At 34.2% G+C, this 13,126-nt stretch overlaps 1 protein-coding gene across 16 annotated transcripts in view; it reads right to left on the reverse strand.

Annotated features, from left to right (window-relative positions):
- ptprk (protein tyrosine phosphatase receptor type K) overlaps positions 1-13,126 on the reverse strand; it is a 103,664-nt gene that overhangs the window by 11,576 nt on the left and 78,962 nt on the right. For 8 of the 16 annotated variants that reach the window (XM_032584755.1, XM_032584761.1, XM_032584760.1 and 5 more), the window contains 6 exons: positions 13,029-13,065; positions 7,918-8,053; positions 5,253-5,282; positions 2,289-2,449; positions 1,831-1,866; positions 109-120 (listed from right to left, as the gene is read on the reverse strand). In XM_032584755.1, the coding sequence (XP_032440646.1) occupies positions 109-120; positions 1,831-1,866; positions 2,289-2,449; positions 5,253-5,282; positions 7,918-8,053; positions 13,029-13,065 (412 nt within the window). The remainder of the gene's footprint in view (positions 1-108; positions 121-1,830; positions 1,867-2,288; positions 2,450-5,252; positions 5,283-7,917; positions 8,054-13,028; positions 13,066-13,126) is intronic. The other 8 variants (XM_032584762.1, XM_032584756.1, XM_032584764.1 and 5 more) reach the window with 5 other exon arrangements.

Consider the following 13,126-nt stretch of genomic DNA (forward strand, 5'->3'; position numbering starts at 1 on the left):
ATTTAAAATTGTTCTATTAAGTGTGACACTTTATTCTGATATAAGAAATCAGTTTTCTTAAACCAAACAACAAACAAACACGGGTACATTTTTTTCTTATTTACTCACCTGTGATTGGAACTACATGTAAATGCAGCATAAAAGAAAAAAGAGCAACACAGTTCATTCATACTTTCTTAGTCATTCAGATTGAATTCTGATCTGTTTGCAAGAAATTCACAAATCTATGCACACTGGATGATACAAAAAAAACAAGAATGAAATAATGAAAAATTTTAACATGCAAAATAGTGTTCACATAAACTGGAAATATATTGAAAAAAATGTCCTTTTGCTTGCACGCCACCACAGTGCCACCTAGTGGAAATGTACTTAACTTTTCATTTCATATAAACTTCTGAAACCTACTTAGAGTAAATTAATTTTCCTGGGTTTATTTCTTGACATCAATACTCCAATTTGACCTTGAAGATTGTAAAGTACATAGTTACTGAGAAATGAATTGATCTCAATGGCTGATTTTGTAAAACATCCAGGAAAGAAAACAATTGGTAATGACCTAATAATGGCTTAACATTATTAAAACCAGTAATAATATCTTGGATTGCTAAAATATTAGATTAGCAATCCAAGATATTGCTAATGCAACATATTGGATTAGCGAGATATTGCAACACATCTTCACCTCTTGTTTATTAACAGACACTGTTTACTTAATCTAACGGATGCTTTTCTCTACTCTGAGGACATATTAGCTCATTACTGACTGTTAAAGTTTAGTTAAGTTGTCGTCCGGCCAGTTTACAGTAAACCTGACCTGACAGTGTGTCTTAATTTACTACTTCCTGCTACTTCATCCTCCACTGTGAATTGATTGGCTAAGACAGATTGGAACTGCACCCTTCACTCCACATTAGAGGCAATGGACCAGTTAATTAACACAGTTTGGTGGCTTTGTGGTAGTAGAAGCCTTAAGGTTATGTCAGAACGGCACATCATGCGACAGTGTCAACACCACACAAATAAGCACATTGGGAGTGCAATACCACAGCTACAGCAACACCCACATTGGAAAAAAGCTACAAATTTCATAATTTAAGACTTTTAGACCAAAATAACCCTGGAGAGTTGCATCTATAAAAGGCACTCAAAAAAATCACTGAGCAGTAACCTTTCAGACAAAGATGCAGAGGTGTCAGATTTATTCTGCTGTCATTTTTCACTGATGATGTGATAAATTTTTGTCCGTTTTTGAGTACAAAGTGGTCTTTTTGTGGATGTAGAAAGATTTCCGAGGAAGATAGCTGGTAATTACTGTGAATATCAATATCTCTCAGCAGGAAGCAAAAACCATGTTTGGAGCTGGAAGTGATTGAAGATGAACACCGGATAATGACTGAAATGTTTGGCTGCTGGCCAAATACAAATTGGTGATAGGTGTCGAATCACAAAAAAGATGACCATGAAGCTCTTTTAATCTTTGACATTTCACACTAACTTTGACAATTATATGATTCTCCAATATGAAAAAAAACTTACATAAGTATAATACTAATTGACCTTTGGTATAAAGAATAAAAATATTTTCAGAATGTAAACTTTGAATAAATCAATCTATCAGGGACACAAGAATAAATGGCAGATGTTAAAGTATTGAGCATTTATTTTTTTTAAAGGAGAATTTAACTATGTCCAACAGGTAATTAATGGTGCACAGGGACAAAAATGTCAGGGCAACAAGCATATGGGGTGGATGACAACAGTTGATGAGTTCTAAAGGGTAAAATGTTGGTAGATAAATGGGACAGTCAATAACTTCCAAAGTCTCACCCAACACTGCAGTAGGAACCAGAGGATCGTTGGGCACTAAGGAAGGAAACAAGGTGTGAAAGTAATTTAAAATGTCTGACTTTAAAATGTCTGTGAGGGCTAAATTATTCTCTACTTACTTGAACTGAGGTTTATCTTATATAAACATATGGATTCAACATCGACTTGACAACTATTTAGTCACAGCAAGTTTTTCAACTTTTAACTTAGATCTCAACTATAATTGAAAAGTTAATTCCTTTTAGTAATTTGGTGTAGAATTTGAAAAGTATACATTACACAGATCAGCTAGATCAGAACGTAATTCTGGTATATATGGATGTGTTGATATAACTTAATTCTGGACACAACTTATAACTCTTAGAATGACAACCCTGCACTGGCATAGATAGTGAAAAAAAATAGATAGATGAAAAGACTCATTTCAAAGAAGACAAAGTGTGAATTTAAAAACCTACATCTGTTGTTGTAGTTATGGGAGTCCATGAATGTCACAGCCATTGGATCCTCTCCATGCAGAGTGGACTGATCTGCATAGCTGCGGTCCATTGCATTCACCATGTGTGTCATTTCCTGTCTCGTTGTTCCAATGGCATCCTTTCGTTTTTTAGCCAGTTTCCTGTTTGAAGAACAACAAAACCCGGTCAGTCATTATTAACAATTACAGAGCAGCACTGTGTCTGCAGACCCCAGCGTTTAAAAAAAAAAAAGATTTAGATATATTAAATGGTTATACAGAATGTGCTAATTAGACAGAGAGAGAGAGAGTGGGGGGGAAGGGGGGGGGGGGCTGCTCGCTGCTAATCCAAGATGCAGAGTTTAGAGCCAGTGCTGAGGGGAAGCACGAAAAGAAGCAGGGAGCAGAATAAAAGCAAGGAAGAAGAGAGGAAAGACCAAGCAAGGACAGTAGGAGTCAAATTAAAGGAAACCACAGAAAATCCTCATTGTCCAAGTACTATCATCAGATCTTGTCATTGAACTCAACATGATAACTCTACGTTTGTTTTCACTGAATTTTAACCATTGTCTGGTTTTCTTTAAGTAACTGAAGCAAAAGCCAAGTTTTAATAAATAAACTAGTATACACTCAATGGCAACGACCCCATGAAACAGAATTAGGACAACTAATTTCTGTTGTTTTACTCTCCAGTTTTCCTTGAGACTTTTTGTTTGTCTTCAATAAAAAAAATTATTAAAATGGCTCAGACAAGGCACGGCTTAAAATTGCAACACTACGGTATATTTCTCAAAGTGTTGCATCATTAAAATGGAGGAAACTTAACATAAGGCACCTCAGAAGCAGAGCATCTCATAGGATGCAGAGTCCTCATGAATCTAGATCCATAGATGCATTAGTCAAAGCAACAGCTGGACAAATGAACAAACGTTCTTTATATGTTAAAGTGAAGTTGGTTATTTTCCAAAAAATAAATGAAAACATGTTCACCTTAAATCAGTTGTTTGATGAGAGAGTATGTCATTAAATGCCTTTGCATCCCACTTTTTAAAAGCACATAGTAAAAAAAACCCAACAAAAAAACCCATTTAAGTTGTGTGATCTTTTATAAAGCAAATACAGTACTGTACAAACTTTAGCCTTAATTATCATATTTGGCACCCCAATGCAGCAAAAAGAAGTTATATTCCAACTAGTAGTTGGCCAGTTTAATATGCTCTCAATGAACATTATATATATTCATATAAAATTATGACACAGGGAAAGAAATGCTGCTTAAGAAATAAAAAACAAACAAAAACAAATGACTGATTAATGAAGAACCAAACTAAAAGTTCAACCCAGTGACAATTAAAGTTCAACCCAGTGACAATTTTCATTGTTTGATAGACGAAGCTTTTACATGTTTTGGAGGGAAGTTGTTGTTCTTCTATCTGATCGTAGAAATCCATCTGTGACTGTTGTCAAACTGATGCAATACACAGTTATTTTCCACAAGACCTTTTGTGGTCAAAAGGTATTTTACCTTCTGACCACAATACACCAAGTTAACCTTGAAGATCAAAAACAGAGACTCGGAAATTTAGCAGAAGTAGAAATTGGAATAATGACCAGGTTTGGCTGTTTGTGTTTTTATTCCATTTGAACTCACATGAAAGAATAAGTACATGAGAAGAAATATGCTTATATTATAATTTATACTACATACCCAGCTATTGAAGAGGATGTGATTCAGTGAATACAGTTTACACCGGATATCTACCTTACACTGCATGTATAAACATTTTAGTTTTGTCTCACCTAAATTACAAAAAAAACAAAACTATTTTAGCAATTTTTTTCTTTAAGTAGTAATATTTACATACAAATTGTAATTGTTCATATATTATACCAAAAACTTGTAATTCATTTACTAACAATAAATATGTAAAAGTGAATTAAGTTAACGGAAATAAAAGATAAATGATTGTCAGACAACAGTCATCAGAAAAAGAATTGATGACTATATCAAAATAGAATGAAAATACCACATTTTTATTATTTTGAGTTTGTGATTAAATTCTGTGCAGTTCGATTTAAATAATAATAACAATGTCACTGCATTTGTTTGTTGCAGTCACTGTTTCAGGTTGTAGTGATGAAACACATATCAAACGTTTAAAACTCTTAATCTTTGTTCTCCAGTTATATTGCCACTTCGATATTTTTTTTTCACCAATTACTGTTTCTGGATCCGTTTTGGTCGCAGAAAGTGACGGACAATGACAAACAAAGAGCGAAGAACCCACAACAACAGAAAGAGAGCCATTAGGAGCTACCAACACAAAGTCCAAAGGTCCCGCAAAGGAAGCTAGTTTGCTGAAATCCAAATGTTGAGAAGTTTTATTGTGATACCTGTGACTTGATGGACAGATGGGTGACCACATGACTACATGCACACAAAGAGCTACCAGTCACAAGTGCAGCATTCTTTTTTCAACTAACACTCTTAGGCCAGTGTTGTCCTGGTTTATCGCTGACTTTAAGCCTGCTTCGGAGCAACTTTGGAGCATGTAGAGGACACCAGGGGCAAGGTCAATTCTCAATCATTTTAGTCCTTTTTATACATTCTAGCACTGCTAGAGATTCAACATTCATGTAATTGTAATTTCTTTCTTTAAAAGCACCAGAGCGATTTGCTAAAAAACTAAATAAATATATATATAGTATATGTATAAGCAACAAAAATAAAAAAAATCAGCTGAAATCCTGAAATGACTGGCATGAAAGCGAACTGACCCACACCCTGGCAAAGGCGTCAATGAGGATGGTTTGGCTGGTTGGTTAGGTCATAGCTGACAATGTGTTTTATCTTGAAAAAAGTATACTGCATCTTTAAAAATAACAACAACTAGCCACTAAAAAAGTTTGCCCAGTAAGATAGCAGCAGCTTGGTGAGCTGGTTGTTGATTGGTTGTTTACTTACAGGTAATAAGAGTATGAATAGTAGGTCCTCCTGGGGTTGAGAGCCAATCAGAAAGCAAAAAAAAACAAATGAGACACAAGGGAATATGCAAATTAGGACAAAACTGTCCTGTCTCAACCAGTGACAACAGAAACAGAGGAAAACACCCTTTCACTAATAAAACATGCAACGAGGAGCCATTACAGCTATGGATCGTTTTAAAAAACGAACAGAATAAAAAAATAAAAATTAATTAATTAATTAAAAAACCTAAAACCAAAGTTTAGAGCTATGACAAGCGATAAAACTGAGAAAGGAACTACCAGAACAAAAACGATCAACCTATTTACATGCAGCCTTTCGAAGTGAAATTCAAAAACAAGCATGCAATGTTCTGAACTATTTTTAACTGTAACTGGACTGAATTACCCTCATAAAATATTTATCCTTCATCAACCAATAACCTTTATTTTAACTGTCACTCCTATAAATGTTCAGTTAAAGCTGATGCAAACCTATCCAATCAATAATACCCAGTAGCTCGTCTCCTGTAAAACAAGCATGATGTCACTGCAAAGTCATCATGTCCCACTATTTTAAAGATGCAGTATTGCTCAGTGCTGTCGTAAAGGTTTAATGACAATGACGATTGATCTCCCCAGAAACCTTCATCAAACAAAAAACAAGCAAATAATAATTTCTCATGAGACAAATATTAATAATAATAATGAAAAAAAATAGAATTTGTTTCAGATTTTTCAAACATTCCTGAAAGTGCAAAGTTTACACAATATCGTACACAGTGGTTTTATCAGTCAGTGCAAAATTACAAACTTTCAAATGAAATGTAAACTAGAACATGTATCATTTGATGGAGAAAGTAGTTTTCTTTTCTATCACAGATCAATGATTATTGTTATACAGCTACACATAATATAATAAGTAGGAACACAATAAATGTAATGCTGTAATGCTTTTAACACATCCAAGGGTAAAAAAGATTAAATAATTACCGGTACATATTTTACCAGCAAGTTTTTGTGTACAATATACAGTTTGCTTTTTGAGTAATACTCAATACTTCTGCTGTATTCTTTAAGCTGAATATCACATGTTATCAGTTGCAATTAGATTTTCAAACTGAAGCTACTGCATGACAGCTGGCTCACATAAATTCATTAAGCAATTTAGAATAAAAATAAGGAGGCTGGGGTTGCAAGAGGAAAAGTTGTCTAATGATGAGAGGTCATTATGCTTCATGTTTCAGTGTTTAATTGTTTTCAATTTCTCAAGTGAGATCGTGATTAGCAATAATTGAGAGAATCTATTCCTGGATGCTCTGGAAAGACTCCCGAGAAGTGGTACAGAGAGGGTGACGAAGAGAGCACCGCGAATGATCTTGGTTTATGAGTCTAGGAAATATGCATGGCAACATTTCTAATATTTTGCACTGAACTGCAAAGAACACTGAATTTTAATGAAAACATTAGAAAACAATTATTTTATTTTAGCATATGTATGCATATGACTAATAAATTTGGAACGAAAACTCCAAAAAGTGATCCCTGGAAAGCAGCTAAGTTGAATATGACAGGAAGTTGGAGGTGCTTTCTCTCATTGGCTTAGCAACCTGTCCACAGTATGTTTTTCTTATGTTCATAAAAGTTTTGAGATTAATTTAAGTTTTTAGTGCAAGTAGCATCAACAGTACTGTAGATTTTTTAAAAATAAATCATGTGTAAGTAAATACAGGTGTCTTACTTGAAGTGAATATTTAAGAACAATTAATTTTTAGTGTTTATCATTGTGAAACAGTGCATTCTAGAAACATTGAATGTTAGATTTTATTCAGTTAATAGCTCAAAAATTAATAAAGAATAATATTATAAATATTGCTTATAAATTTAATGTTTATATAAATTATATCATCTCTTTTCAACAGTCATATACATTTCATGCTGATTTAAATTAGTAAGTTCTATGTGAAAATGCCAATTCTTCAGTATCTGCATCCAGCCACCACATGGTGGAGCTCTGCACCAAGTTAACACCAGTCAGAACAAACTGTTACAACAAGAATAAGATTGTCACAGATTACAGCCAGAAAATGTTGAAGATTATTTGTTTTCTCTTAAAACAAACTTTGCTATACATCAAGTATTTCTTATCATCAGTCTCCTTTGCCAAAACCTAGTTCTCTGTGCACAAGTGACCTAGGTTGCACTGCTTCAACCTCTGCTTCAACAAGCCTTTATTAAATTTGTGAGGGCTGATTTGAGAATTTTATCAGTTTTCACATCTTTTGTTATTCATCATTTGTCTCATTAGGTGCTTAACCAGAAATTTCCAAGCCAGGAATCTGAAAACTAAGTGTTTTCACACAAACTTCAGAAAACAAGCCTCCATCAGCCTTAAAGGAACCTTCAGAAAGCAAACCAACTGTGTCTGAGGGGAGATCAATATTTGTGATGGATGGATGAGAGATGGTGCCACTACAACAAATACTGGAACAACAGTCAACAAGAGAAGGGATTCTGGTGAGTGCTTGTGTCTGTGTGGTTTTGCATTTGCATGGGTGCTGGTGCGCACTTTCATTATTGGTGGTTTGTCGTTTATGGTCTCCACAGAAAAAAGAAAAATAATCCATCCGATCTGATTTAGTGGATGTGGTGGGGCTATAACTCACCTCTTCTTGAGCAGCAGGATGGCCACCAGAACCAGCAGAATTAAAACAAGAACACCGGCACTTATTCCAGCGATTTTCACCACTCGATCTGTTTGTTTGGCAGGGTCAGGGATGACTTCAGGTTCTTCTGTTGCACCTGGTCAGATTAAAATTTTAACAACAGTTACTGAAATGAATAAATATAAGAAAACATTTGAGACTCATTCGCTCTTATGGAAAGACAGAGAGATATATGACATTAAAATAAAATTAAAAAGCTTGAAGGTGTGTAGAATTGAACTAATCTAACTAAATAACTAAAACAAAATTAATCTTTTGTACACCTACTTGTGTTTTGTGCGCTGGAACATTGCTCTCAGGCTGTAGGGTGGTTAAATAATGTAGAAAAATCCTGACACTATTTTTAACTATTTACACAACCAGACATCTCTTGCTGTCGAAGCATACCATCTTACAATCCTATGAATAATCTCTGTTTTCTCTGAAGCTGTCGCTACAAAATGCCAAGCAGCAGGAAAGCAGTGGGAGTGACGGGTCGGGGGGAAGCAGCGACACTTAAAAATAGAAGAGTTTTTCCATACTTATGCTAAAGATCAGATAAATATTGAGTTCGTATGAATTAATTTTAGAGAAATACCAGACAATTATAAATAGAATTTAACTATAACTTATGAAGCGATAGGCATACATGGTTTGCACAAATATTAGACAAATCTTGTTTTTGAAGATCGGTTTTGCTAATCACCAACGGCAGTGCTCTCGGTTAGTCCAAAATGTACATAAACCTCAAACATGAATGTTGAAGAAAGTACAACTGAGGTTTTGACTTCTAAACTGGCAAAAAACCCTATCCAACCAGATCATTTTTAATAAGACCAGCTGCATATCAGTACCACACCTCCACTTTGCTGGTGTCTGAATCGAAGTGAACCTCTGTGCCGGGTTGGAGTTTGTGATCAACATACTCACTGATAATTATGTTTATGGTAAATTTGGGAAGAACATCGTTATTCTAACCAACTAACATAAAATGAGCAAAACCAACCTGAAATACCTAATGTGTTTTTACAAAGGAGATTTGTAGTAATAGGAAAAAAGTATCAAGCATTTAGCCTCTTTATTTAAACTGAAACAAGGTGAATAAATCGGTCAGTGGCTGCAATCTTCAAACCTACATTTTGAACTGTGTAAATACAACACCAGGGAAGACAAAATATGTTCATTGTGAAGAATATACAGAACGTCACCAAATTAATATGACAGATTAAAGTTGAAATTTCACCCTAAAGCACCCAGAAATGCTATTGTAAATTTTAGGCCAAAGCACATTAAAGATGAATTGAGGCAAACAGGAAAACTTTCCTTTGGTGTGACGAATTCAAATTTAAAATGCCATGAAATGAGAAGTACAACAAAGAAGGCCCGGAGCTGCAGCATTGTACTTTTGAAGTAAAGTTAAAAGGAAAGTTATTTGTTTTGTAGAAGCTTTAAAAGATCTTTCTAAAAACAACTGTCTACTAGTTTAAAGATGATCTTTTTTGTTTGTTTTCCAATATATATTTTTAAATGTTTCAAAAATAAAAAAATAAAAAAGGCTGACATTCAGTTATTTTATTAGATATTTTATTCAATGTCACTGCTCTGATTTGGAGAAGTGCATCGTATAAATAAACATTTAAAAGGCAGGTCTTTCAGATTTGACTCTTGACAAAGTCACCCATAAACACAGATTATATTGACAGTGTTTTTTATAATTCAGCTTTTGTTGAAGTCCCATAAAAAGACAGCCATAGTGCATCATTTTGTCCCTTGCCTACACTGCCTTCTGCAGCTTGATAAACTGAGCTAAAAGCATGTGTAATTGCTTAATGGTAAATATATTAAACCCATTAACTCTGCAAACACAATTTCAATTTACAACTACAATCCGTCAGTGGAAAAACCCCCCTCAAAATCACTCATTTAGTGCATAAACAGATGAGAACAAATACTCAATCCACCTTGTGTTTTATGCATTCTTTTTGTCTTATCCACAGCATCCTGTTTTTATTGGGCAACACTTTGGAAATGTAATTTGACAGCAGGTATTAAATATGTATGCATCAATGTCAGTGAGATACTCAAGTCAAACTCATCTCTGTTCTTGATGACTTTGGAGAATTGAATGAACTCCCAGACTTTCACTGTTTAAAATATAATTCATCAATGATGTTTCAGAGTGCAGGAGTTTAAATCTAATTCATGAGGGAGACAAAGCACAGAGTTTTTCAAGCTTGGGAGCTCTACTTAATCATTTTATACTGGAAAACTAGAATTCTGTATATTACCACATAAGAGTATTTTGGTGTATTATAATAATCCAAATAATCCAAGAGAAAAACATATGTGGAAAATGCTTCATGATGTAATGCAGCTATCAAACAATAATCTACTTTAAATACTAAATGTCAACAATCCCAGTGCTGTTTTATCAGCATATTTGTGATCTGAAAATCCTTCAATAAATATGTTTATTGATAAAACATGTAGTTATGTAACATTACATTCAACAAAGACTCAATTTCTATAATATTTGTAAAGCTGGAGTCACAATATTTATTACCTTAACAAAATGGTTGGCAAATCTAAAAGCATAGTTTACTTTGTCTAAAAGTAATTGTATAAAATAAATATTAAAGGAATTATGAAAGTCATTTCTATGAATTAGAAGTTGTGTTGTTGTGCATATAGTATGCATACTGGGATGAACAGTGTGAAGTTTGCGGTGTGGGACTGCATAAGGATGGAGAAAAGCCTTGTTTGCACAAATCCTAACATAAAAATGGGATTCCAATCAAAACTGTTGTAGTACCTATTTCTTGCCAGCATATGCAAAATTATAGAAGAATATACTGTTAGAAGAATATACTGTCACTGAAAAATGTCAAGTTTTTGAACACTATCATGTTATAACATATTAATAAATGTGAGAATTTCATCCAAGTGGAGGCGGTAGTATTCTTTTAGCACATGAATACTTATATTCCAAAGAAAGAATAATTTACAGGAGTTTGTAAAGTTTTACTTAATGCTTGGTATAACATATGGAGACATATTGAGGGTTAAAATATTACTTGTGCTAGAATTTTTTTTTTTGCATATAAACACTGCATTGCATAAATCAACAACGAAATCAAGTAAAAATGCCCACTTTGAATGAAAATTGTTGCGGTCCAAACATTTTTTTTACATTAAAATGAATTATACAAATAAACATCTTAATCTATTTAGTTATCTTTTTATAACCATGGTAAATAACAAAACAACTTGTTTCTTTCCACAACTTTTGATAAGCCACTAGGAGACAACATGACAGAAACCAAACAAGACAACATCCACATCTTGAAAGGCTTCACAGCCTGACCTCATAATGTCGACTCTTAATGTCTGTAAAAATGATCCAGGTCACTACACTAACACACACCCACTTACCCTCACAACCACATACACACACACACACACACACACACCCATACAATTCCCTGAGGCAGCAATGACACAATACACAATACCCCAGATGACCTAATAGGACCACCATCACTTAATCCTCCCTCCTGGACGCATGCTTCAGTGCACAAACACATGCAGAGAGAAAGGAAGGGACATTCGTCCAACCTCTTTGCCCATTACTTTGTTCCTCTCTATTATCATCTACTATTTAAAACATCCTTTCCTAAGACTTCCAGCTTTACTCAGACCGCCTCAGGGTACAAGGACAGAATGCCAGCTTGTTTCACCAGGTTTTGGTCCAAGTGGCCACCTGTTCTGGCAGCTACAGCCACAAGCACTACTTGAAATATGATGATCCAGGAAAGTCCCCTGTTCGTCTTATATATGTGGAGAAATATGACACCCCAATGGCACCGGAGAAGCATAACCACACCTTTGATCTAGCCATGGATCAAGTTCCTTACAAGTCCACAAGTAAACATCTACTGGTCACTTCCATAATCTCTAAAAACAACTAAAATTTGTGGTCACTGTTTTTTTAATACCTTTTTATGTCATACCACTATCACATAATGCATTGAGTTATAGATGGTTAGTAAGGCTGTCATCTACCTAAGTAATCAATAGCAATGGGTCATTTTAATGGATTATTGGGCTCAAAATGATATCATCTGATTTTGTAGCTTTATGAGCTTTATGAGCTACAGTGGGCTGCACTGACCACTGCAGAAAAACAGCAGCAAAATGGCTAACAAGGGTAGGATAGGTCATAGTTTTCATTCACTTTCAAAGCACCAATCCTTTGCCTTCATGATTATCAATTTTTAAAAAATCTATTTTTACATATCTTAATCAGAAGCAAATTCTATAGATCTCAAAACATTGAAAATAGGATAAGCCAGGTTGAAAATACTTAATGTGTTTTTGGAGTGGATTTGATATTTGACATAATATGTGTATGAAGTTGCAAGACAGTTCACTATCCCCTGACTGTTATGAGCGTGTGATATACAATGGTGTACGATTGTCAGCTTAATTGAAAACATAATATGTTTTTTTCTGTTTATCGCTTTTCAGGCTCTAAACAGATCCATTTTAATCCATTAGACCCATTTTTAAAACAGCACATGCATGTGTGTGGGCTTGTTCATGGATTATTTCTTCACAATTTCAAATCTGACTGATAATCTATTAACATATGGCTGCTGCTAAAATCTGCTATTTGGAGAGTATACACAAACAAATGTTAAAATTGTACATAAGCAGACATAACCTGGATGTGTTTTGTCAGTTTGAAATGCAGCAATAATATATTGTCATCTTGAATACTTCTACTATAGTAAATCATAAAAACAACAATCTCAATCGAAGCTAGTCTAGATTTTTATCCATAATATACTGCAACAGCAACAATGAAATATAACAAAGAAAAATGCTAAGTAAGAGTTGGACATGAGTAAATATGGAGTAATAATCGATTTAACAACATATGACAGCTTTATGTGAGCTAAAAATGCTCATAAAGTTTATCTTCTGAGATATCTAGAATATTAAGCTATAATTATCACAATTTAGGGCTTTTATTTCCACAACATATATAAACAATGACAGTGTGTTCTTACGTTTAGCTGCCAACCTCAGGCACTGTGTCTTAGTTTCCTGGAAAAAAAAAACAACAACACAAAGAGCATTTTTCAGTATCCTGCAACAAACTGTTAAG

Source organism: Xiphophorus hellerii, chromosome 15, assembly GCF_003331165.1.
Source record: "Xiphophorus hellerii strain 12219 chromosome 15, Xiphophorus_hellerii-4.1, whole genome shotgun sequence".
In the NCBI taxonomy this organism is placed as follows: domain Eukaryota; kingdom Metazoa; phylum Chordata; class Actinopteri; order Cyprinodontiformes; family Poeciliidae; genus Xiphophorus; species Xiphophorus hellerii.